This window comes from Erpetoichthys calabaricus, chromosome 12 (assembly GCF_900747795.2).
Source record: "Erpetoichthys calabaricus chromosome 12, fErpCal1.3, whole genome shotgun sequence".
NCBI lineage: Eukaryota > Metazoa > Chordata > Cladistia > Polypteriformes > Polypteridae > Erpetoichthys > Erpetoichthys calabaricus.
The window spans coordinates 118,047-144,864 of record NC_041405.2 but is presented as its reverse complement, the minus strand read 5'-3'; the positions used below and the strand labels follow the sequence as shown (position 1 = coordinate 144,864).

At 44.4% G+C, this 26,818-nt stretch overlaps 2 protein-coding genes across 2 annotated transcripts; one reads left to right on the top strand and one right to left on the bottom strand.

The window, feature by feature from the left end:
• The first annotated feature begins 1,861 nt into the window (after positions 1 to 1,861).
• On the top strand, positions 1,862 to 20,897 carry LOC114661600 (serine/threonine-protein phosphatase alpha-2 isoform-like). Its single transcript, XM_028814729.2, has 7 exons — positions 1,862 to 2,028; positions 10,277 to 10,408; positions 10,499 to 10,729; positions 11,104 to 11,208; positions 17,563 to 17,786; positions 17,870 to 18,004; positions 20,246 to 20,897. Exons 1-7 carry the CDS (start codon positions 1,974 to 1,976, stop codon positions 20,354 to 20,356), a joined length of 993 nt encoding a protein of 330 aa, XP_028670562.1. The 5' UTR covers positions 1,862 to 1,973; the 3' UTR covers positions 20,357 to 20,897.
• On the bottom strand, positions 20,565 to 26,818 carry mto1 (mitochondrial tRNA translation optimization 1). The gene is made up of 13 exons (XM_028814728.2): positions 26,586 to 26,818; positions 24,260 to 24,529; positions 23,985 to 24,184; positions 23,785 to 23,902; positions 23,411 to 23,700; positions 22,597 to 22,709; positions 22,286 to 22,476; positions 22,071 to 22,201; positions 21,781 to 21,985; positions 21,539 to 21,710; positions 21,351 to 21,460; positions 21,123 to 21,280; positions 20,565 to 21,041 (listed from the first exon to the last, which is right to left on the bottom strand). Exons 2-13 carry the CDS (start codon positions 24,450 to 24,452, stop codon positions 20,925 to 20,927), a joined length of 1,998 nt encoding a protein of 665 aa, XP_028670561.1. The 5' UTR covers positions 24,453 to 24,529; positions 26,586 to 26,818; the 3' UTR covers positions 20,565 to 20,924.

Below are 26,818 nucleotides of genomic sequence, written 5' to 3'. Positions count from 1 at the left end.
ACACAGTATCACCCAACACAGTCCTGGGTTCAAATAAAAGTTTTTTTTTTTTTTTCAACCAACTTTTTTCCAAATGAGTATCAGCAAAATACGCAAAAATAATCAGAGTCACTTCTTCCACCCCCCTGATGAATGTTGCCCACTGCCTTCCGACTCCTCTAGAAGATGCGGCGGGCTTCTTTTAAACAGGACCCAGGAATGTTTCCAGTGGTCATCTGAAGCACCTCCAGTCTGCCCCCGACAGCACACTCATGCAACACCCAAAGACCCCAACAGGGCTGTTCTTCTAAGAGATGTTAATTATTGGAGGGAATGATGTTGATAGCAACAATATTTTGTCATCATTTAACTCAGTTGGAATCCCCATTAATTTTACTGAATCAGCCCATAATCTAGGAGTTTTCTTTGACTCTAGCATGTCATTTAAAATGCACATTACAAAGTTGTCCAAATCAAGTTTCTTCCATCTTAAGAATGCTAAGAAATTAAGACGTTTTCTAAATAAGCGGGTTTCTGAGAAATTAATTCATGCATTTATTTCTAGTAGACACCTGAAGATGGCCGTTCTACAGATGCTTCCCATCCAGTCTAACAGAGCTTGAGAGGACCTGCCAAGAAGAATGGGATAAAGTTCCCAAATCCAGATGTACAAAGCTTGTAGAGACTTACCAAGAAGACAAGTAATTAAGGATCAGAGTACTCCTAAGAATGAGAGATTTAAAAGAGATTTAAAAATTTATTTTGATTTTTAATACATTTTCACACCTTACTGTAAACATGTTTTTACTTTGTCATTATGGGTTACTGTGTGTAGACATGTCTTCTTCTTCGGGATGCTACCATTTAGAGGTTGCCACAGCGGATCATCCGTCTCCCTGTCCTTTACATTGTTTTCTGCTACATGGACTGCCTTCATGTCCTCCCTCACCACATCCATAAACCTCCTATTTGGTCTTCCTCTTTTCCTCTTACCTTGTGGTTCCATCCTCAACATGTGTTTCTCAATGTTCCCCTCATCTCTCCTCTACACATGCCCAAACCATCTCATCCTTCCCTGTCTCACTTTTGTCACCAAACTGTTGTACCTGTGTTGTTCCTCTATTATCCTCATTCCTAATCCTGTCTACTCTTGTTATTCCAAGTAACTCAATGGGTTATTGTATGAGGACTAATGGGCAAAAATGGCAAATGTTTCCATTTAAAATTAGATACACAGCACAATAAAGAACGGAGCTAGTGATGGGGTCTAATTACTTTCTGAATCCACCGTGCAAGATTAAGTTCAATTTAAAAGTGATAAACTGGTGTAATAAAATGTAAAAATACTATTGAAATTGCGTATATAACGCTAGAATACCTAACCAAGTCCCTAGGAAGTTACTGCGAGCCTCGAATGCTACGAGTTGCTTTTTTTGTCTGATGTTTTACTCCAAATCCCCCAACATGTGTTGTTATGCTAATTGCAGCCGCTTTATTGGCCCGGAGTGACTAAACGTAGTTGTGTACGTCAGTGTGCTTTGCCGCTCCCTTCAGGGTTGACCCCGATTCTGCCGTTGCTGGCTGAAGAGCCTCGCAAACCTGAACTGAGTAATCGCTACTCTAAAAAAATGATTACTTAAAAAATAATTCCTAATTAGAAAAAAAAGTATGAAACCGTTTTAATGAAGCAGCGATGTCAAACCCTGGTTCATTTAATCAGTATTGACGTCGGGTACTTTGCCCACCCTAAAACTGTTGACGTTTGTAATGACACGTGCGGTGACCAATAGAGCCTCACGAATGTCGTTCAAACGGCAGACGTTACCTCGTTTGCGACCAATCAACGTTTGTAATTTTGTTGAGTGGGCGTTAATGGACCGAACGACCTTGTTGCGCAGGCGCAATCTGGTTGCCTGGGAGGCCGAAGGAGCGAAGTAGTAGCCGGGAACCGTTGGAAAAGGCGAAACGCCGTGAAAGGCACGCACGCGGATACCATGGTGGAACCAGATAAGCTTAACATTGACTCCATCATCCAGCGACTACTTGAGGGTAAGTGGCGGGGCCGCAGGTTGGGGTTTACATAGAAACCGGTTAAGATGGAGAGTGAGGGGGTGTGGGTGGGAGGAACTAGGCGGGGAGAGAAAGGTGACCCGCCCGTGCGCGACGTTAAATCACCACGCAGCGCTTGCAGGATTTCCGCGGGTTACTTACCAGGAGCACACCGGCTTAACGGCTCTATTGTTAGAGGAGTGAAATTCGGTAGTCTTGCGACACGCCGGCTTATGTGGACTTAAGCTCTGTGTTACGATTGCTAGTGCTCTAGTGTGTAATGGCTGAATTTAATGTATATGTGCATTTTTCCGTCATGTTATTGTATGTTTTGGGCCAGAGCAGTCATATCGGTTAGTTTGGTGGATTTGATCTGGTCCTGTGCTCAGCGCTGCGACCGCGAACTGGACAGGCGGTTTAGAAAGCGAGCGAGCGAATGAATGAATGGCCGAGGAGCCAGAAGTGGACATCATTCAGTCCTGTAGTAGAAGGAGAGATGATTGAAATGAAGGAAAGAAGGCCAGGACTGCTGTATAACCCAGTTTTAGTTTCGGAGCTGGGGTTACCATACATGTGTTTCTTTAAGCATCCCGGGCTTTGGATGAGATGGTATGCCACATGGTCTGTGTGACTAATCCCGAACCATCTTTTAGCCCCGACTCCAACTGCAAAATGTGATGGAATGCACCCATCCTGCCCAGCGCCAGACTGGTTTGTGCCAAAGTACCATCGTTCGGATGTTTGGGTCTTCATTACATTAGATAATAACGACATTCATTTCACAGATTCATTCATTTCTGTTCAAAATAACATTTCTTCAAGCTTTATGTTCCTCATGAGTCCCACATGTACAGCAGTGACAGTGTCGTGGCCCTCAGGCCATCTAGCTGCAGTTCTTCATGACATTTAGGTGAAGGCAGGCAGTGTGGCACAGTGATTTAAGGCTTTGTTTGGATTTCAAATTGTGAGATTGTAGTTTCAAATCCCAACACAGACACTGTGTGACCCTGAGCATCTCATTTCACCCGCCTATGCTCCAATTGGAACAACAAAAGATTTGTAACCAATTGTACTGAAAATGTTGGAAGTGTCATTGGCTAAAGCGTCGGCCGGATAAATAAATGTAAGTTTCACCCACACTTCATATAGTTCTGCCCATAGGTGTGATTGGCTTAGGGTGCATTTTATTGGCCATACCTTCAAACTGCACCCACATCTGAGGCAGTACTACACCTTACTGCTTCTTCACCAAAGAGTTTATATAAATATATATACAGTGGACCCTTGACTTACGAACTCAATTCGTTCGCGAGGGCTGGTTGTAACTCAAGTTGGTTGTAAGTCAAGACTATTTTTCCCATAAGAAATAATGGAAATACCCATAATGCGTTCCGAACCTCCCACTGCAACACTTACTTAACCTTTTCATAATAAAAAAAGGGTTGTATAATGTGCATAATTTACCAAAACACCAATAATTTTTCTAATGTACTAACCAAAAAGTAATAAAAAGTGCCTAGCCTACCAGAAACAACAATTTCATACTGTACTCACCATTTAATTTGACATCTTTGGGCTGCAGGAAGGGAGGAGGATGATAATGAAACTGAAGGCTTTTTAAAGGCTTTCTTTAACTTGCACTCAGGCATTTGCAATCATTTCAATAGCTTCTTTTGCGTTAATTTTAATCTCCTCCTGCCTACAAGTTATTCTGACGAGAATTTTTCTCAGCATTTCCTTGCGATGATACAAGGAACTGTTTCTGAACTCTTCTGAGACCCCCCACGCACTCACTAAGTGCGTCCTGAAGCGCGATTGCCGCGACTGTGGAAGCTTGCTTGTCCATTGCCGGGCAGGGATATCACATGCATATCACCCATCGATATCTTTTCTGTTTGCTTTGGTTGAGAGACTCAGCACAGCTTTAAGCCGGCTTTTGCCCCAGCAACAGATAAACAGTCTTCCATACGGAGTTTGGACTTTGGCATGTCTTCTAGTTGGGGGAGGTCCCAAGAGAGTTTACAAACCTGACATTTTATTGAATGAGTGCCGCATTAATAGGAATGTTTCTGTTTGTTTACAATCGCGCAAGCGGATACACGTGACGGCATTCAGGTCGTAACGCAAGATGTTGGTCGTAAATCAAAATAAAAATTTTGGTCGTAAATCAAGTTGTTCGCATGTCAAGCCGGTCGTATATCAAGGGTCGACTGTATATATTAAAAAAGCTTACAGGTGTGTTTTGGGTCTTTGTTTTACTGAATGATGAAAGTGGCTCTAGTCAAGTGTCCATTGGGAATGGCATGCGTTTGTAAAATAGACTTTTAACCTTTTTAGTTCAGCATTCCTTGCACTTGCTGTCTGCCATCTTACAAGCACAAAACCAGCCCCTCATCAGTCCATTTCCTCAAGAATGCTTGACTGATGCCAGACTCTTCCAGCAATCTTTAATTTATTCTTTATCCAAATACTTTGATTTATCTCTTCCAGTCATCTAATGTCAAATCGTTTTCTTTTTTTTTTTTTTTTATGAGAACCGCCTGTAAGGCCAGCATCCCTGAGTTGTCCTTACACAATTTTCTTTCACTTTGTCCCTTCCCTTCTAAGTCTGAAGTGAGGTTATTTGTGTGTATTACAGATTACCCATTTTAGGTGTCTACAGTCTAATAAAGCTGATGACCTGTGAGGCACCCGTCTCTCAAAGCACACACTCTGATGTCCTTAGAACATAACAACATAATAAATCTGACAAACGAGTGGACACCATTCAGTCCTTCAAGCTCGTCTGATTAGCTAATAACTTGGCTGTCCCAATGATGTCCTTGTCATCGTAAGCAGGTGTGTATCTGGACTTTCCACTTCTCCTTCTGTCAGATGGCAGTGTACATTTGTGTAACATTTTTCATTTCTTGGGAATTTTGTGCATTGTACAGCCTTCATCTCTCAAATCAGTAATAGATTTGATGAGTTTCTAGGGAAAGCTGCACTTTGTTGCACTTTCTTGGAAACAAATTGACAATTCAGAGATGCCAGTTCACTGGCCACTTCATCCACTGAAAGAAAGACAATATGTGGCAGTTTTCTTACTTCACTAATGAACACCGTGGTTTTCGTGTTCTCAACAGCAAATCCGCCCTTTAGCGAGCAGGATCTGCCAAGCATGAGAAGGTGCAGAAGGAGATGTGAGCGGACTTTGCAGGCCTCTGGAAAAACTGAGTTATTAAACATTCGTTTTAAAAAAAATATAATAGTAATTAGGGCTTCCACTTATGTTGTAAAAGATAAGTCTAATGATCTTTTTATTGATTAATCTAAGACCTGAATTTTATACAGTAATTCAAATAGGCATATACATGTTACAGTCTTTGTTAACAAATTGTGAGATACTTTTGAGAAACATATATTTAGAGTTTTACAAAAGCTCAAAAATAAATGCATTTTCTGTCTTTGCTTGAATATTCTCCATTTAACTCAGAGATTGTATAAATATTTTCATGTGTAAATCCACTCTTTTAAGACTTGCTGAACTTTTTTTTTTTTTTTAATTGATCCTAAATTGAGATGATTATTTGCAGAAATTCTGCGGTGGGCCGGCGCCCTGCTGGGGGTTTGTTTCCTGCCTTGTGCCCTGTGCTGGCTGGGATTGGCTCCAGCAGACCCCCGTGACCCTGTGCTAGGATGATGACTGACTGTTTGTAGAATTTGTGAATGCAGATGCAGTGTTGTTTTTTTCTAAATCCAAAATGATTACCTTAGCTGTGTATATTTGTAAGGCATAAGGTGGATTATTAAAGTATTAAATAAAGTATGAATGATAGCAATGGAAAGCTCATTGTATGGGCAGCAACTTGTATCTCTTGACAAGAAGACAAAGGTAAAAACAATGCACTGCGCTTCTGCAGCCACATTGTCTTATATATAAACGTCTACATGTGAGGTGTATGTGTCTGTCCGGCCCGGAGTGAGAGGCTACTACAGCATGAAGCTCAGAGAGTCAGCAAGGCAACCCAAGTTAACAAGTTGGAAGAAGAAAGCAACTGTGTTGCCATAGTAAAATGCAGAGGAAAGAGAGAAACTCTTACGCAAGCAAGACGAGCACATTGGCAAAACGAATCCTCCTAGCAGAGAGACGCCCAGAGCAGTTCCTTTCAATTTCCTGACATCTCTACATTTCATTTTTTTTTTTTTTCTGACGATTTCAATGGGGCTTTTTACAGCACGGGCTTACACAGCTAGTATTAAATAATTCTGTAACTCCACTTGTCTGGAAGTTAATTCTGGGACCTCCCACTCTGGTACAGCTTTGTGCTTGGTTCTGGTGGGAGGACATCTGCAAAGCCAGCAAGTTTTTAGTCACCCCCAAAATTGTTTATTACCATAATCACATTTAAACATCTATATATTTATTATGGACAAGTGTGTCATTGCAAGCTCTATATGTTACTTCTTTACAGAGCAGTTCTTGAAATTTAACATCTTGCTCTGACAGTTTGTTAGATATATTAAATATAAAAATGGAGACAAGCAGGACTAGCAAAACGCTCGTAAATCAGTTTGCACATCTTTAAATTCCTGATGTTTGTCGGCAATGTTTCCCTTTTTGGAAAGAGAGCCTACTAGATATCTTAATAAGCAGGTTACCACAGAAGTGTACCATGCACATTGTTAAGCTGTCAGAGATCCCGTTATTCGCTCTGCTCTTGTAGCAAGCATGTGGTTCAGTAACACACACAAATGACTTTTACACAGCACAGCACTTGATAGGCAGCATTTAGTAGAATTCCAGATGTTACTCTTCCATTCTGGAAAGATGAGGGGAGCAGGATGGTCATCCACACAAACGAGAGAGAAGTCTGAAGGAGCACAGATGCCTTTCACTGCAGAAGTTGAGAAGTCCTTCCATTTTTATGTAAATACATAAAGGAGTATTTTATTGTGCTGTGCAACGGAGAAAATACCTAAAATAACTTGGCAAAACCATCCGATTTTTATATAGGATGTTATAGCCGTTGTTTTCTTTCAGATCCATGAGATGTCATAAGGCATATATATAAGTCACATTGAAACACAATTTAATATGACAAACGTCCAGCTATTTCAATAGGTTTTAAAAAATACCTTGACTGTACTGGCGGTATGCAATGGAAACATTGAGACATGAAACGACACTGGAAAATAAAAGACTAAAACTTACCAAATATGTCCTTTTTCACTTTCAGTAAAAGAAAATATGCCGTTTGTGTTTCCACGCATGTTTGTGACAAATAAAGAGATCTGGAAAAATTAATTTTATTGCATATTCCTGGTAATGTGTTTCTCTAAGTAAGGATATTCGCTTGTGTGAGTTCACACGTACATGTAGAAGTAAATCCAAACAAAACATACCATGTGACATGAGCAGTTTGCTGTGATTTGGATGAAAACCACTTCCTTAGGGGTGAAAGGTTAACAGAAGACTAAGTGCTGAGGTGGCGGGCACAACTGGTTTTCTTTTAAAATGGCTGAATCTCATACTATTGATGTTTTTTGAACCAAAAAATGACAGTGTAAGCTATTTTACTGTATATGTGTGTGTGTTTGCAAGTTGCAGCTCAGCACTCAACAACTGTCTTGGCTTGAAATTGGGCATATTTGGTAAGTTGAAAGACTTTTGTTTTCAAGCTAGACCCCTGCCCTTTTAATTCCAATGTAATTCCAGCAGTGTGGGCAAGATATTTTTAATATTTATAAACATCACTGGACTTTAGAGCACAATTGCCTATGGTAAATGTTTATATATTGTGTATTGTGAAGAGATAATGTTGAATTGAAAAATACTGAACTGTATTGGTTTCATATCCCTGAAAGAACAATTGTCAGACAGCTTAACAAATCGGGTCATGTATGGTACTGATGTCATGTCCTGTGCTGAGCGTTTCCTCATCTGGGGCCTCATGTTTAAATGGTGTGAATGCACAAAAATGTTGCGTACTCCCGTTTCCCCTCACACTTTGAGATGTATAAAAACCAAACTTGGCGTAAAGCCACACACATTTTCATGGTAGCCCCCTATCTTGCATACGCACATTTCTGCTCGGTTTTGCAAACTGGTGACACCCAGCGTCCAAGCACTGCTACTGTTTCTGTGTCGTTTACTTTTCTTTTTTATATTCGCATCAACAACGTGGGATTTATCAGATACACTAAAATTAATTGCATATCATTTACAAATTTAATTCATTTGATTGTAATCATTCTGTAACAATATAATGGTACATGGAATGGCCAGACTGTTCCAACCACCATAGCTGCTATAACGTTGTTAGAAGACATCGCAAATGGAAGAATTAGAAGAGAGCACCTTGTATTTAGAGATGATGATGATGATGACTGGGTTCTTAGTCGTTTTAGATATCCCAGAGCTCCTCTCTTGGCGTTGTGTGCTGAACTGGCACCGGCTTTACAAAGGCAGACTTTGAGGACTCGTGTTCTACCTGTGAGTTCTGTCCACTCCCTGGTTTTTAACCACAGGAGCTTTTCAACATGAACTTACTGACCACTCGGGTATTTCACAAACATCACCAGGTCGCGCCATGCCAGCGGTATAGGATGGTGTTATCCGCTTGTCATCCAGACAGATAAGACTTCCTTACACTGTGTTTGAACTGCAAAACCTCAAAGCACAATTCACAGCAACGTCCAGTTTTCCAAATGTAATTGGAGTGGTCAACTGCAGGCCCACTGCTATGGCAACGGCGCTCGACAAGTTACATCAGCCAGGGATGAATCGGCAAAAGAATGAGCTGCCATTACATCATCTATAGCTGGAGAACCTATAAAAATGGCAACTCCGTACAGTCACAGGGGCATTTTCTAACTAGTTGCAGCAAAAAGCAAGCAATTCTTTTAAAGATCGCAAGTCACCTCACATAGGCATGTAAAGAAAAGAGAATCAATCAGTCGTGTCGCTCATTGTCGATGCTACACTATAAAGGTGCCGTCCAAGGATGAATTTGCTTATAGAATGCATTGCCCCTCTATGAATGTGCACTCTATAGTCCACAGAAAGTGTGTCGCATTGTGATGCACTATGATGACCTTGCCTAACCCACTAAATGATCAGCCAAAGCATTACAACTTTGTGTGAATGTAAATAGCAGAATGTAAGAACAGGTAATCATGCAGCATTTATTTTTTAACCAATTCATTTAAACTGTTGTTAATATTACAGAATAGTGCCCTTATATTTCTTAGTTCATTGGCCACATCTCTTACAGCATCCACCATTGCACTTTGTGACTCGGAGCAGTGTCCGCCTGCACACAGCCAGATGGCAGAGGTGTGAGTGCAGCCAGCGCCTGAAGACGAGCTCGGCACAGCAGCACTGTCACCGCGGGGGGGCAGCGTTTGTAATGTTGTCTGAAATAGGATAAGCAGACGGCGGGCTGCCTTTTCACGTCGACTGTGATATCTGACCACTTCCTTTTTTATTTCGGGCACTGTGTTACTTTCTGAACTTGAACTTTCGAGTGTCTCTGCCACGCTTTTGTTGCTTAAACTATTGTGTAAGCCAACAAATAGTACGTTTTTCTTTGCCTCCACTTTGCATTCACTGAAATTCTTTTTTTTTTCATGTGCTTTTGCCATTTTCTTGTAACCAAAAACTGAACGGAAGGGTTATTTATATTGATTTGCAAAAATTTAAATCTTTGGAATTTTGGGTGGAGTCGGGGTGGGGTGGCAGGTGCATGCACATGCGTTACACTTCACACTGACTGGCATTTATGGAGCAGAAGTGTGTGGAAGTTGGCTTACGCATGGCTTTGTGCATCTGGATTTTTTTGTGCGTACGCACATTTCCTGAATTCTATGCACAGCGTTATACATAAGGGCCCCTGGTGTTTGTGCATGAAAATAGTGTTGATGTGGTGAAATCTCTCGCCAGGAGAATATTTTTAGATGATATTTGGAGAGACCTTCCTGTGGAGAATACGGTGCTGCTACAGAGCATGGTGGCGTGCCAGAGTGCAGTTTGAGAGGACATTGCTGGGACGATTAGACATTAAGAAAATACACTTGGATTCATTTTGTGTGTAAATTAGTGCTTATCAGTGTTTTGTATCAACATTAATATGTTTCCTAAAGTTTTTGATCATTTCAAAGAGTAAAAGTATCAGTTTCTTTCATCATCATGAAAGTTCCATGGTGTAGGAGGGTTGAGTGATCGAACAGTCTTAGGTGAATTTCTAACAAGGTCTTTTGCTTCTAGTCAAAGGCTCTCGTCCTGGAAAAAATGTTCAGCTAACTGAAAATGAGATCCGTGGCCTCTGTCTTAAGTCCCGTGAGATTTTCCTCAGCCAGCCTATCTTGCTCGAACTTGAGGCCCCCCTAAAGATTTGTGGTGAGTTGATGATTTACCTGCTTACTGTTGTCTTTGTCTCCTGGTGCACCTCTCTTGCTCAATCAACTTCATTGGTCCTTTTTATTTAAGGAGATGTACACGGTCAGTACTATGATTTGCTCCGACTGTTTGAGTATGGTGGATTCCCACCAGAGAGCAACTACCTCTTTCTTGGAGACTACGTGGACCGTGGGAAGCAGTCGCTGGAGACGATCTGTTTGCTGCTTGCCTACAAAGTCAAATACCCAGAAAACTTCTTCCTACTCAGGGGCAACCATGAGTGTGCATCAATCAACCGTATTTATGGATTCTATGACGAGTGTGAGTATTTATTTGTATATATTCATTTACAGATACTATTTCTGTGCAGTCTGGATATCCATACCAAAGTGGGATGGAGCTTACAAATGGAATCCTTTTTAGCAGTTTCTTATCTGGACTGACTTAATGTTATTTTTCTTTAATGTTAGTCTGGTTAGTTTTAAGTTGTATTGATAGTTGGAGACTTGAAGCCTGTCTATAGTGGGACAATGGATGGGGGTTAATGCAGCGGCATAATGAATTGGCATCTGATTCTTCATTAGAATCGATTCTCTGATTGTTATTAATGGAGATCCCAAAATAAAAGCAGTCTCTGCACATGTTTGCTGTTCTTAAAAGTGTGCCTTTGCGCATTTCTTCCTCTCTTCTCACAGGCAAGCGAAGATACAATATCAAGCTTTGGAAAACCTTCACGGACTGCTTCAACTGCTTGCCGGTAGCAGCAATTGTGGACGAGAAGATTTTCTGCTGCCATGGAGGTACGTCTGCCTGGCTGGAGGTGGGCTTATGCTCGCCGGATGCCTCCAGAATTCCTGGCTTAGTCCTTAGTCTTTGTCAGATTTTCGCTACGGTTTAGAGATGTAGTGTGCACTCCCAAGAGCGACATGAAAGTTAAACTTTATTATGCCAAAAGGAAAAAAGTAACTTAGTCACGTACAGCATATATGAATGACAGAAATGAGAAAAAAAAAATAGAAAAACATATCAGCCACAGAAAGAAAAAATCTTCACGTGTGTATATAAAAATACAGAAAATTTTGATTGCATTACTCCGATGGGTCTTTATGAGCTAAGCTTTCCAATTAGTGGATAAGACTGCTTAATATACACGTAGACGTTTGACAAAAGAAAAGACTAGAAAGCAAATTTACTGTATATTGAGGAAAAAGGAGAGTTTGAGCAAACCCATTAGAAGAAGATGTGCATATTGCACTTCTGCAGATGACTTTACATATTGCTGTGGAGTTTAACCTTTAGCGTGATGCACCCATTTTCAAGAGCAGAGATCAGACCAAAGCACATGATACCATGCAAAATGAGTCTAACTGATGTTTGAATTCAGCAGTTAAGTGTGAAGTAAACCATTTTACTTCTGGCAAATCTCCTTGTAATGCGAGTCTGCTTCATATGAAGACTAGCTGCCGCTTACAGAGCATATTTGAGCTCAGACAGGTAGTCAGCTGCAGGGTCATAGTTGTGATGCTGGGTTTGTGTTTGAGGCATTCTTTAACTTTCAGATGTAGTATAGTAACTGGGAACCAAGGTTTAAATTGGGGTGTTGTAGAAACGGGTGAGCTTACCAAATAATACGGAAATAAACCCAACCAATCCTCGAGCACAATAGCAGAAATTCATAGATGTACTCCCTATGGCTTCTACCGTGGTGTGTTGGCATACTGGTGAGAAGAAGCCTTTCTCAATGTAATATACGATTTCATAATTCAGATCCTAGATGTTGTAGAGCCTCCAGTAGGACCTAAAGATGGCAATGATGTGAATCATGAGTGTTTCAGCAAAGGGATTCTGCAAGATATAAAATAATTTATTTCGAAAAGGTAAATTTCATGATAGATAACAAAGGTTAAAGTGGGATGAGCTTATGAATTTAAAGACGGTTGAGATTTATGGTGGCTTCCAGTGGACACTTCCTACAGTACAGCCCAAGTTAATGCCAAAGATGAGAAGAAAAAGAAAATATAAGCCAATGGGAATGGAAAAATGATAAACCAGCGTCTCTGCAGTGCTTTCAGTGTTGTTTTTTAGTGGTAGCTGTAGGGCATAGAAGCGCTGGAAAGCGCCAGTTAAAGACTTCGATATGCAAAAAAGGCGATCTTTTGTTAAAAATGAAAAAGTCGAACATATTTTAGCTGAAAGGGAGCAATCAAGGAGGAGGTGCAGTGCATTAAGAACAGTGATTAAAATACAGTATGTAGAAAGAGCAAATTCTCTGAATTCACACTACTTTCATGTGTAATGCAAATGTGAAGCGTATGGCACCAAAGGGAGAATTCACACAAACGTCATTACAAGTGGCAGCACCCAGCAGGAGGATTTGGAGTTAACTTTGTTATGCAAATTGACGACTAAGATGTGATGGTAATGCTGACCTTTCACCTTCTCTCATCATATATTTAAAAAGCCAGAAAAGACATTTGGCAGTCGGAGGCGATTTTGGATCACTTGTTTATTTTCACAATAAATAATTAGAGCCAATCTTCAGATGCTTTTGTGTGAGCCAGTCTTGCATTTTACTAAAAACTCTAACCTGAAACACTTACAGGCAGCGCAGGATGGGAAGGCCTGCCATTTTCAAACATTAGCTCTCAAAATAAATGCAGCCTTGGATTTACCCAGCAGTTTGGTTTATGAGGAGGTAAATACAATTTTGGGTTATTAAACGATGAAGTGCTCCTTGGTTTAAAAAGTTGTAGAGTGAATAAATTGCATGACATTTTTTCCAGGATTGGTGAAAGATTCATGTGTATAAAACAGAGCTGATGCCAAGGAAACTTCTGTAGTGAGGAGCCTCTGAAATTCTTATGGGAATTTTAATATTTTGGTTGAAACTGAGCCATTGCAACTGTCCAAGTGACATGCTGTTTTCGCTTGCTGTAACAAAAAATGCTCATTGTAGAATCAGTCTTAATCTTTAAGTTGTATTTTATTATCCTATTGATGATCACTCCTGAAATAAAACATAATATGGCTGCAGCCTTGACTTCCTCCCACATCCACCTTCCTAATTAGATTAATAGCTGTTTGAGGTAATGCATTTCTAAAAGTCTGTGCAAGGTAAACTCGCTGTGTATGACGTATATGCACAACTGTTGTAATTTGGAAACTCGGTTCACTTACTGAACAAAACTGCAGGCTCTGAGTTTACCCTGCAGGTATACAGTGATCCCTCGCTATATCGCGCTTCGCCTTTCGCGGCTTCACTCTATCGCGGATTTTATATGTAAGCATATTTAAATATATATCGCGGATTTTTTGCTGGTTCACGGATTTCTGAGGACAATGGGTCTTTTAATTTCTGGTACATGCTTCCTCAGTTGGTTTGCCCAGTTGATTTCATACAAGGGACGCTATTGGCAGATGGCTGAGAAGCTACCCAACGTACTTTTCTCTCTCTCTTGCGCTGACTTTCTCTGATCCTGACGTAGGGGGTGTGAGCAGGGGGGCTGTTCGCACACCTAGACGATACGGATGCTCGTCTAAAAATGCTGAAAGATTATCTTCACGTTGCTATCTTCTGTGCAGCTGCTTCCTGAAGCGACATGCTGCACGGTGCTTCGCATACTTAAAAGCACGAAGGGCACATATTGATTTTTGACTGTTTGTTTTTCTGTCTCTCTCTCTCTCTCTCTGCTCCTGATGGAGGGGGGTGTGAGCTGCCGCCTTCAACAGCTTTGTACCGGCGGTGCTTCGCATACTTAAAAGCCAAACAGCCCTATTGATTTGTTTGCTTTCCTCTGTCTTTCTGACAGACTCTGCTCCTGACGCGCACTCCTTTGAAGAGGAAGATATGTTTGCATTCTTTTAATTGTGAGACTGAACTGTCATCTCTGTCTTGTCATGGAGCACAGTTTAAACTTTTGAAAAAGAGACAAATGTTTGTTTGCAGTGTTTGAATAACGTTCCTGTCTCTCTACAACCTCCTGTGTTTCTGCGCAAATCTGTGACCCAAGCATGACAATATAAAAATAACTATATAAACATATGGTTTCTACTTCGCGGATTTTCTTATTTCGCGGGTGGCTCTGGAACGCAACTCCCGCGATGGAGGAGGGATTACTGTAGTTGATAACGCAAATGTTGAAAAATTACCTTAAAAGACTGTTCAGAGCTGGCGTCAGTTTGAACAGGACAGACGCGTCACCTTGGGTGTGAATTAGGGGTTTGGTGAAGTTATCTGACAAGATGGCTACATGGGGGGCATCCTCCCTTTTTGCCACCATGTGGCACTGGGCCTTGTGTTTAAAAAAAAAAAAAAAAGAAAAATGCCATTATAATATATGATAATTTTCAGAAATAAATGCTTACTGGAATATTCAGTAATATGGTGGCAGGTACAGGGGGTGTTAAGAAAATGGCTTTCTGTAATCTCAAAATGTTTTCTCAAAAGTGCTAATAAGGTTAAAAAAAACTAAATTAACAAAAACAGGGAACATTTACCAAAGAGAACTCTAGGAAGGTCTTAACTGGGAGTACAGTTCCATAATGCAGCTTTTACAACGCATTGCCTAAACTCTTAAAGGACTGGATGCTAGTAAATGGTGCCTAATTTTGCCAACATGGGCTGTCCCTGCTAAAGACAGACCTGTTTGGTTCATCTATACTACAGGAGGATTAGCAGAAGCCATTGTTAAAGACTTGACCGAGGACAAGCCATCTACATCTAGCACCGTTGTGTTAACAGACAATCAGCATGGATTTAAGAGATCAGTTTGTCATTGACTAATAAGATTAGGAAACATTGAGGCATTTCATCACAGGCAAGTATGCAATATTTAAATTGTTATCTGAGTTGACCGATGTCAGAAGTAGGAGCGCACAGGGACCAGCAAGTTGTTATCATCATTAGCAACTACCATAAGTTTAAATACAGTAAATGCTTTGACTAAAGTTCTTATGAACAAGTTAGTTAAATCTACTGAAGGCTCAACAATGAGAAGATCAGTCGATAACCCAGAACAGGGGGTCTCAAACTTGGTCCTGGGGACCCACTGTGCCTGCAGGGTTTTGTTCCAATCAGATTCACAATCGGTGATGATAATCGATAACAACTGATCTCATTTAATCAGCTGCTCTTTTTTTACTCTTCTCTTATTCTGCATTCAGAAAAGCACAACAGTATGGTTTTTACATTTATAAGGCATTTACAAATATTTGCTATAAATGCTTAACTCTCTCTTGTTATTTTTCTATTATTTTTCCCTTTTCCTGTTTAGTTTGTTCCCTTCATTTAATACTAATAGTGACAATTAACAACCAGCACAGCAGACACCCGGGATGATGAAAGCAGCAACGACTTTAGTGTCAGACCCGCTAATTAGCAAATAATCAATTAAATTACTAGAACATCTGAAAAGAAGAATGAAAATTAGGTTGAAAATACTTTTAAAAATTTACATATTCTCCATATAACCGCTTATTACTTAGTTATTACTTAGTTTGTAATTTCTACATTAACTCCAAAACACAGAAATTGGGAAATAATGACAACTCACTTAATTAGGCTAAGAGTCCAAGGGAAAAGCAGAAGTTGGTTGGAACAAAAACCGGCAGCCACAGGGGGTCCCCGGGCCGAGTTTGGGAAGCACTGCCCTAGAAGTTGGCATAGTCTGTGCTTTAGCTGTATTTGCGGTAGGTGAAGTTTGGATTAAATGTGTGTGAAGTCTTTCACATAGTAAACATGAAATATTAATTACACTTAGAGAGCAGTGAGGGTTGTCTGTGCCTACAAATGTTTGCCTTATGAGTGATTTTTACACGTGTACAGTGGCACAAAAACTTGTCAGTTCCAAATGTATTTAAGAAAAAAATCCATAGAAGCTCAATACAATTTTGGCCCATTTCAGATTAATTTTAATTAACAGTAAGTTATAGCCTGAACATTCCTCTGCAGTTAAGGTTGAATTTGATCATTATAATTACATAGCATCCTAAAATCTTCCTAGACTTGTCTATAACTTTCTCTCGTTGCTAAACACCTTACAATTTTGCGTATGTTTTCTAGTGTCTTCCAAGTAACACTTAAAAGTTCTTCCTTTTTTTTTTTAATTGAAACATTTTTTGATTTTTTTGTTCAGATGTGTTATTGGGTAGTGAATAACGTTACTCCTGTTACTTTGAAGGAAGTGCACGGTAACAAACGTTGGGATGGCTATGAAGGAGTAATCCTACTTTTATGTTGTACCGCTAACTCATCAACCAAGCAGAAATCTGGTGGTTCAGCCCTTACCAGTGTAGGAGATACGGGACCTTTTTAATAAATAAATAAAAAAACATATTTTGCCAGCCCTGTCACCTGGAATATTTGGCCATTAAGACCTTCAAAGACTGCCTCAGGTTCTCTGCCTAATTCTATCTGGAGTTCTGCTGAGTGCACTGATGACACACAGTGAGCTCTTAACTCGGAGTCCTTCCACAGCGCGGCCGCCTTGTTATCTCATTTGCTAGGTCAGAATCCTCTCTTTATAATAAAATGACTTCAAGAAAGCCCAATTTTCTTAGAATCTTATAAGCTTTTTTTAGGGGTTGATATATCGGTTCAGTGTTCAGTTTAGTGCATGGTTCACTTTTCCAGTCCGTTTCCATTTGCAAAAGTTACACCTCCACGCTGCTCAGCATACCAAGCCAAGTCATCCATTTTGTGTACGACTTTTCCTAAGTCACACTCCTACTGTGTCGCCAGTTAGGTGTGTTCAGAGTGAAGAGAGTTACGAGATGGTGTGGCAGGCGCCCTTAGGTTTTTTGGAGAGCTGTGTGCAGCACCTCAGCTAGAGTGTTAAAGGATGTTTCAAAGATCATTATGGAGAAAGCTGTACATAGCAGGGTACTCTTCACTGGAGTGAGACATGATAAGGAGAACTTTACAGGTAAAGGGTCTGCAAGGCAGCCACGTCTGGGACCAGAAAGGTTCCTTATGATGGCCGTATAACACATGGGAGGACGAGAAGCTACTACTGCATATTTGAATTTAGTACTGGAATTATGTTCATGAGCTATTTCATTTCATTTTTCCAAGCCACAACTTGTGACACTGACATCCCGGTCCTCAATGTAACTTGGCCACCCTCTTCACGAAAATCTTCTTTTCCACCCCACAGGCTTGTCTCCAGACCTCCAGTCCATGGAGCAGGTCCGTCGCGTCATGCGGCCTACAGATGTTCCAGATCAGGGCCTGCTGTGTGACCTGCTTTGGGCTGATCCTGATAAAGATGTGCTGGGATGGGGCGAGAATGACCGGGGGGTGTCTTTCACATTTGGAGCGGACGTTGTGGCCAAGTTCCTGCACAAACATGATATGGATCTCATCTGCAGGGCACATCAGGTGAGCTTTGTGAAGCCTTTACCAGAGGCAGCACACACCGGGCACTAGCTTGTGCTGTAACCGTCTGCCGTTCTTCTTTGTAGGTGGTAGAAGATGGCTATGAATTCTTTGCCAAGAGGCAGCTGGTCACCTTGTTCTCAGCACCCAATTATTGTGGCGAGTTTGATAACGCTGGAGCAATGATGACTGTGGATGAGACCCTCATGTGTTCGTTTCAGGTGAGCATCACAGATGAGAGCTCGGCTTGTGTTTAAGATTTAGCCCTTCACTCTTACTTTAGTGGGTTGTCTGCTCACGTGGTCAATACTTTGATGAAATGGCAAATCATAGCTGGCCAGCTGAAGGTTTAGATAGGAGCCCGGTCAAATGATCACATGGGGCACATAAAAAGTGACTCCATTTTGATCCTCGGCTCATACCTTCATGAATTGTTTGACACTTCAGAGTCCTTTTCAAACAATTGAAATCCACCATGAGTGTGTTTGGAGATCTTGCCTGAAAGTTCAGCCTAACAGCCCACCGTGAATGCCAACAGCAGGCTGACTGCTGCAAAACTTTATATCTGAGAATTTATGAGTTGGTGCTGATGAGGCAGATAAATAAAGAGAAAGGTCATAGCTGCTGCACAGAGCACAGTTACCACTGCCATGTCTGTTTGTAGAAACCAGGAGACCCAAGAGGTGAGCCAGCACCGGTGGGAGTGACATCTGAAGGGGGGGGGGCAACACAGTGGTGTGACAATTTCAAGAGAAACAGTCACATTTTATCTTTTATAAGTGAGAAGTGATGTGCAGGTTTATATAAAAAAAACAAAAAGTCACCAGATGGTCCAATATCATTGAAGAGGTCGGAGTAGTGATGGCAGAGGCTGGCCTAGTAGAAGTACCTGCTGATCAATATGATTATTGATGAACTGCGGGTTTTCAGATTGTTTCCCACTTGTGACAAAGTGAACATCTTTGTGGAGACTTCCACCCAAAATAATTAAATAGCAAGTTTGTGACTTCCAGGCTTCATAAACATCTACTGGGATTCTGGCCCTCCATACGAGGAAGCCTTCGTGCCACACAACTTCAAAGGTCCTGTGTGACACTAACTTATGAAGTAGTTTGACAAAGGCAGCGGATGAGCACTTGATCTCTTTTTTACGTTGCAGTCATTGCCGTGAAGACTATGGTGACAGCATTCATCAATGGGTTCAAATGTGCCCCTAGCAACACAAACATGGCTGGGCCATGTCAAGACGTGCCACCACTGACCATACCAATGTAAATCGGGCAGGAATGGCGTAGTCCACGGCGCTGCATTGATTACTAGGATAGGAGTTGGTACAAGAGGTGCGAATGTGCAGGGTCCCGTACTTCTGACAGCGTTTAAGAATTAATCATTTCGCACCACAACTGTTACTTGGGTCAGCGTCTGTCCACGAGAGTGAGGATATGCATGTGAGCTAAAAAACGCATTGGGCTGTCTTAACTAGTGCCAATTACTGCACACGTCCACCACCTCAATCTTAGGTGAGAGAGATGGACAGCACACACGACTTGTGCTCCCTGCTTTGAGGAGGTTCGAGTTAATGACGGACTGATTACAAGCCCACCTCCGGCTCGATTTTCACATTTCTTAAGTATTGCCCCATTCGAACAGCCAGCTGCTGTACTGGCTGCAGCTACGGTCTTGTCCTTCCATTCCCATTCTGTCAGGTACCATAACCATGCAGGCCTGGCTTGAGTTTGCTCAGTGTTAAATGCATTCCCATGGCCGTGAATTAAGACAAATCAAAGATGTGACCTGGGATGTGACGGAGCAGAGCCACCTGCGCCTCCACTGGCATGGTCATTGATAAGCCTTGTGGGTAAATGAGCTCAGAGTTCAGGCCTTCAGGGACCAGCCACACCTGGTGAGCACTGCCTGGAAAGCGGAGCACTTTGGACTCGGTGGAGGGGCAGTACCTGTACTGGGCAGCAAGATGGAGTGACCCAGACTGGTGTTTACCTTCAAGGGGGCAAAGTACCACACATCTAGAGAGAGGGGCTCTAAATCGATCAGGGAGTTAAGACACGGGGACTTACCGAGGGCCTTTGGTGTCCTGCTGGACGTGATCATTGACTGCCAGAGTGTCCCGCACGACATTCTCGACCCCCGGTGTTGTGTAAGTCAGGTGGCACAGGAGCTGCTGGCTGGGCTGGTCAGTGGGGACAAAAGTCAGCTGTTAGACTGAGACCCAGCAATGAAAAGATGAAGGCGGCTCATGGTGAGTTGCAGACTGGTCTGACTGAGCTGATGGGGATATCAAACTACACGGCCTGTAAATGTAGTCTGGAAAAGTAGTTTAGATAAATGGAGTGAATTGGGGAGATTTGTACGGAGGATACAAGAGCAGAGTGCTGGAGAGCACCGTGTTCCTGGAATCCTGCATCAGGAAGGCCTTCATTTTTTCTTTTCTTTTCTTCTTTTAGATCCTCAAGCCAGCAGATAAGAAACTCTTCTCCTATGGGGGCGGTGGTATGGGTTCAGCACGGCCCGTGACACCACCACGAAACTCGGCGAAGTCCAAACCCAAGAAATAACACCCTGCCCCCTCTCCCCCCTCCCCCACCACCACCCTCAATAAGCTGTCAAGCCTGACTCCGCCTTGGGAGGCGGAGCCAAGGACTCCAGACCTGGCCTCCTAGGGACAGGGCCACAGACTGCTGATGACCGCTCAGCCACTGCCACCACATTCATCGTGTGAGTAGCAGGTAGTAAGCTAACGTCAAGAAGCCTCCCCACTATTTCAGTTTTTAATTTCACATTGACCTCGTGCACCAGCAAGGCAAACTGGTGTGTGAGCACCGCTGAATCTCCTCATCATGTCAAGCTGCTGCCCTTGCAGGACAAGATGTTCTCTCCATCGCTCAGGGTGACAGATGCAGGATGGAGAGGGGACACAACTCTCCTCTGTTGAGGAAAAAGCACATCCTTCCCCACCACAGACCTCGGCACCCTGTGTGGGTCCAGGAGAATCGGGCACAGAGACTTGAATTCCTGTCGATTTTATTTTAAAGTGTTGCGAGAGTGAGTCTGTACATGTTTAAGAAAAAACCACTAAATAAAGAGCTCCAAGAGCGACGGGTGGCTGTGCTGTCTGCTCCTTTCCTATCGCTCCACTAGCGGCCCACCGGCCTCCTCCTGCTGCCCACTGGCCCTAAGAAAGTACAGCAAGTGCATGATGGCAGCCGGGGTAACGCCAGGCAATCGAGTGGCTGCAGCAATCTGAGAGAGAGAGACAGAGAGAGCAAAAATGAGACCAAAGGCCACCTAATGCCACCCTTCATCTGCCCAGCATGTACTCACCGTAGGAGGGCGGTGACGATCCAAAACCTCGCGGGCCTCAATGGACAGGGAGGCAGGTAGGTGCAGGTAGTCGAGATCCACAGGCAGGGGCAACTGTTCATCTCGGCGGACCTGCTCCATGTCCAGCTTCTGCTGCTCGGTGTGCGGTTCATATAGCGCTGTGGAATAAGGCGGGCAGGTGAGTTTGAGGCCAGTGGTCAACAGGGGCAGGACGGGGACAGCACTCACCTGCAACTTGTATTCGATCGGACAGGTCCAGCAATGGCGCCAGGGCTTGTGGAAACACAACTGCTAAAGTGTCCAGGGTCACTCCTCGGTACTGCAGCACGTCAAAGGCGCTATAATGAGGGTCACATGTGAGAAGCTGCGCCTCTTGAGCTCGAGCTTCACGACTGAAATGGGCTTTTGTATCTCACCTCATGTGTCCACTCCGCTCCTGGCTGATGCCAACCTCGGGCAGCAACTGCTTCCACCGGTAACTGGACAGACACAGAGACTTGAGCAGCGTGATGCCCTCGCTAAGCCGTGAGGTTATGCGGCGGGCAGTCACCACCCGGGCACTGGAGATACAGCCAGTTTGATGATAAGCTGGAAAAGAGAAGCGAGGTCAAGAGCAATGCTGCAGCCCTCCGAGGTGTCACTGGTGATGCCCACTCACCTCTTTGTGTCAACCGCTGATCGGCGTTGTCTGGTCTCAGTGTGGTTCGGAATTCTGCTCGGCTTGTGAACATCCTGTATGGCTCGGTGACCCCTAGTGACGTCAGGTCATCGATAAGCACCCCAATGTAGCCCTCTGTGCGGCTGATGGTGAAGGGTGGCAGTGAATGGGTATGCAGAAATGCATTGATGCCAGCCACAATGCCCTGCAATACGGCAACGTCCAGGTAAGCAATTTGGGAATTGGGTTGTCACAACAGCAGATTCTTCAAAATCCAAATCCAGCTCTACCTGTGCAGCAGCCTCCTCATACCCCGTGGTACCATTTATCTGCCCGGCCATGAAGAGGCCCTGCACTTTACGGGTCTCCAGCGTGGGGTGAAGCTGCCGAGGGTCGAGGTAGTCGTACTGCACTCCATAACCTGGTAGGGGCACAAAGAGGGCTCATGTCATCGGGTCCAATAGTCAGGGCCCAGTCTGACCCCACCTGAGAAACACATCCACACCTGCAGCTGCAATGTCTGCGGCTTCGAGGCCTGGGATGTGACGGAGCAGAGCCACCTGTGCCTCCACTGGCATGGTCATCGATAAGCCTTGTGGGTAAATGAGCTCAGAGTTCAGGCCTTCAGGTTCCAGCCACACCTGGTGAACACGGCCCGGAAAGCGGAGCACTTTGGACTCGATGGAGGGGCAGTACCTGTACTGGGCAGCAAGATGGAGTGACCCAGACTGGTGTTTACCTTCAAGGGGGCAAAGTACCACACATCTAGAGAGAGGGGCTCTAAATCGAGCAGGGAGTTAAGACACGGGGACTTACCGAGGGCCTTTGGTGTCCTGCTGGACGTGATCATTGACTGCCAGAGTGTCCCACACGACATTCTCGACCCCCGGTGTTGTGTAAGTCAGGTGGCACAGGAGCTGCTGGCTGGGCTGGTCAGTGGGGACAAATGTCAGCTGTTAGACTGAGACCCAGAAATGAAAAGATGAAGGCAGCAAGCGCAGCCCCGAAGACGCTCCGTGAAACTGAGCCGTCACGCGCCTGAAAGAGCTTTATGACCGGACAACCTCGTCTAGAAAACGAAGCAAAACCACAAGTGAAATAACAAAAGCTTCAGCACCCGGTCGCGTGATTTAGTCGGCTGTCCTTTTGCTTTTTCTAAGAAATTCTCTATGGCCAAGCTGCAAATTCTGAGGTTTTCTTCGCCATCACCTTTAAAGTTCTTCTTCACTGCGGAGTTTTATCCAAATGCTGACAAAACTAAAGGCTACAAAGGAGCCGTGACTTCAGGGCCATATTGATCGGCTGCTGTCCTTTAGCCTTCAGTGCCATCTGCACCGCTAATCTTCAGCATCTCCAATAATTAGAGAGTCAATAAAAAGACAAAACGGCACACAATACGAATATTTAGAAACGTCCTGTCGGCCAAGTAACTAAACATTGACATCACTTCAAGGTAAGAATGACGCACTGCTGGTAGCATCAGTTGGGGTCCCCGAGGACTGAACTTGACCACCAGTGCCATCTTCAAACATATCTAAATTAGGCTGGCACTGGACCCACACACTCTCTTGGCACAAGGTCTGTGTGAACTCACACTGGACAGCTGGAAAAGCTGCGTGGGCATCCTCACCTCAATTGCCACTTCCGCATTCATGAAGCTAAATGGCACTGGGCGCTCGTCGCCCTGGTGGGCCTCCAGCTTGTCAAAATTGACCGATGCCTTTCTAATGCGTGGTGGGGTGCCAGTCTTCAGACGGCCTTTGGTGAAGCCCAGTTCTGACAGGGAGCGAGACAGATTGACTGAGGGGGCTTCTCCAAGCCTGCCGCCAGGAACGCTACTAGTACCAAACTTCAGGGAGCCCGAGAGGAAAGTGCCTGTGGTTAAAATGACTGCTCGGCCCAGAAGGATGGCTCCATCACCTGCAACACAGAGGACGAGCAGTGGTTAAGGCCCAGAAAGGGTAATGGTGCCCCACATACAGTTCCCAAAGCCAACTGTCTTACCCAAACGGACCCCAGTCACTCTGGCTAGCCCTGGCCTGCTGGTGTCGGGATCTTCCACGATCAGGTCCTCCACTGAGGCTTCTCGCACATTCAACAGCGCGGTGGCGCAAATCTCTCTCTGAACGGGCAGAAGGACACCAGTGGACAGTGAGTACAGCGGGGTGGCAGAGAGTCCTGACATCCGTACAAATGCGTCCCACCTGCATGGCGCTCCGATACTGGATACGGTCCACTTGCGCTCGCAGCCCCCACACAGCCGGCCCTTTGCTGCGGTTCAGAACCTTGAAGTGGATCCCAGCCTGGTCACACATGCGTCCACAGAGACCATCCAGTGCATCCACTTCCCGAACCAGATGACCCTTCCCAATCCCACCAAATGATGGGTTACAGGAGAGCGTCCCTAGAAGAAAGGCCAAGACCATCAGCTTGACAAACAAACTTGGAACTTGGCTCTAAATAATCAAGATGATCTCACCAATGGTGCTGAATTTTTGAGTGACCAATAAAGTCCGCGCTCCGCCCCGCGCTGCTGCTGCCGCTGCCTCGGTGCCTGCGTGACCACCACCCACCACGATGACATCGTACTGGTCACCATTCTGTCCTATCAGCCTTGTGGAAAGGAACTGGAGGCGAGCACGGTGACAGTGACAAAAGCGGCGAGGCAGCATCAGTACAGTCAAAGACCACCGGCAGGTTCATCAATCCAAGTAGGTGACCGGGATGGGTGTGCAGGCTGACTGCGAGTCTGGAAGAAAACATCTGCATCAAAAAGGCAAAAATGAACTGGAGACCACCCAGTCAAACCTGCCAGAAGGAGGGTCCACAAGACAAGCTGACCGCAGTGCCCTGGAGATGACCAGATAGCGTCAGCTGGCAGGAAACTGGACAGTAAAGCAACGTCAGTCCTACCAGCAGAAGGCCAGTGCCGGGACAAGTCTGACCGCAGGCAGGGTGCAGGACCCCCAATGAGGGCACTTGCTGAATTTGCAATGAACCTGCCTGGTGAATAGAAGACAGCGGGCAAGTGCAAGGATCAGGCCCGAACTAAGACAAGTGCAACCATCTCATTTATGGAGAAACAGAGCAACGGCAATAAAAAATGCACTGAAAACAAATGGATGCGTGAGCTCCAGACCTTCTCATACGTCTGCTTTAGGGCCTGCCTGGCATGTCCGCCATCGCTGAAGTACAGTGCAGGGACTTGCACCTGTCACGTGTCCTTTTATGTACACGAGGGTTACGGTCCTCAGGTCATGTGGAGCACAAACATCCTCAATGGCTTTACTGCAGCGAGACGCGCACTTTTAGAGTTGAACATTTGAACTTACTGTTGACGTCTGACGCTGCTGTGCCAGCCGGCTTTCCTTCTGTTGACAGTGGCTACCCGAGGGGTTCATGTTCTGGTTAACCGGGTCCTAACCCGGCAGCCCACTACTGTCCAAACCAACGTCGGGGTGCCATACCCTGCAGAAGTTTCCTGCTTTCAAATCTTTTCATTGAATACGTCTCACAATTGTAGGTAGCACTGTAACAGGTACTCAAGTGAAGAAGACTGAAGTTTTGAGATCAGGTGGTCCTACTTGACATGACGCACGTTGATGAGCTCGCTGAACTCTGTGACATTAATGATTGAAAAAAAAAAAAAAAAAACTACAGAAACCATTTTATGATTCTGTTACTGAATTGTGTCGAATTTACTGGACCTGGCAATCGGGCTGGCACCACAATGAGGGCTTATGAGGGTTTAAGAAATGCCAAGACATTCCACTGCACAAAACATCAGGGTGGGCAGCAGGCACCACATGACAAAACAGCTCGAGGTCCTGGTTGGCACCCCCCTAGGCAGACACACAGTCCAGTCCCACCCTCCGGAAATGACCCTCTACGTGGGCGTCCCTTTGGCCACTTGGGTCCTTAACAATGAGGGTCCTGTGAGCCGGATCACAAAAACTAAACTGCTAGGTATAAAATTAAATCAGGCACAATTACACCCATTTTATTTCATTGAAACACAGTTAATATTTAACTTTTAATTCTTCATTTTTTAGCCTTTGCCTCCCCTAGTGACCTTTCTCGTGTCTCGCTTCCAGAAGGACGACCAGAAGCCAGCGATCATTTTGGACCCTGCACTCGGACTCAACGATCGTCACGATCAGTGCCAGTTCTAACCTTTCAGTGTGTGCTTTTCCTTTGGCCTCTTTGATGGGTGGCCTTTCATTAAAAGGGGTCACCAGGCTGGATCCCCCAAATCTTTGACGTCATCGCGCTCTTATCTTACACTGTACGTTATTATTGGAGTAGCGAGATGTTCAAATGTACTGAACACGAATGGGGAACTTCTGGGTCCCACAACACGAGTCCAGTACGTATTCTGCCCGGGTCGGTGCCTCGACTGGACTGTCCAGGTGCCTCCTGCCTTTGTCATTTGTATTTGACACCGTAGTAATTGTTGGCTGGCAGCGGCTAAAACGGTCAGATTTCGAAGGGGATGCGGCGGCCCAGCAGCTGCGCACCACAAAGCCGACAATACGAACACCAGACCTCCGCCCGCTGTGTCTCGGCCTTCATGGCATCCGATTGGGAGACGGAGCCTCGGGGCCCAAAGGCCTGCGCTACCGACAGATTTGGGTGACTCTGAAGCTCCCGACAAGTGCGACAGCATCCTACTCGCGCTGACTTCACGCACACGTCAACATTTTTCTTAAACTACAACTCCAAAGCTCGCAATCAGCAGGACGAAGTCGTTTCGGCGCAATTACAGCAACGCTGGCACAAATCACAAAGTCAACCGTCACGCTCACCTTGCCGGTTTCTCTTTCTGCGGGTGACCGCCGTTTGTGCGCGTTTTGTCAAATGTACCCCTGAGACGGTCATGCTTGCGGAAGCGGATATGACGCAGTATTTCTCGCGCGCTGATGGGCAGAGCGTTAGCGTCAGAATTGACGAACAGATACTACCTAAGAGGGCGCAGTGCGGTTGAATGTGTTTTACTGAAAAGTCCGATTCCGTCCGTCTGTCTTCCCGTCAGGTCATT

Bases quoted from the DNA above. Each gene is read 5' to 3' on its own strand.
- LOC114661600 (XM_028814729.2), top strand. From the start codon at position 1,974: ATGGTGGAACCAGATAAGCTTAACATTGACTCCATCATCCAGCGACTA. The intron at 11,209-17,562 runs GTACGTCTGCCT...TCCACCCCACAG, and splicing joins GATTTTCTGCTGCCATGGAG to GCTTGTCTCCAGACCTCCAG. The intron at 17,787-17,869 runs GTGAGCTTTGTG...TCTTCTTTGTAG, and splicing joins TCATCTGCAGGGCACATCAG to GTGGTAGAAGATGGCTATGA.
- mto1 (XM_028814728.2), bottom strand. From the start codon at position 24,452: ATGCTGCCTCGCCGCTTTTGTCACTGTCACCGTGCTCGCCTCCAGTTC. The intron at 24,185-24,259 runs GTGAGATCATCT...CCTTTCTTCTAG, and splicing joins TCAAAAATTCAGCACCATTG to GGACGCTCTCCTGTAACCCA. The intron at 22,710-23,410 runs GTGAGGATGCCC...CCCACTGACCAG, and splicing joins ATGCGGAAGTGGCAATTGAG to CCCAGCCAGCAGCTCCTGTG.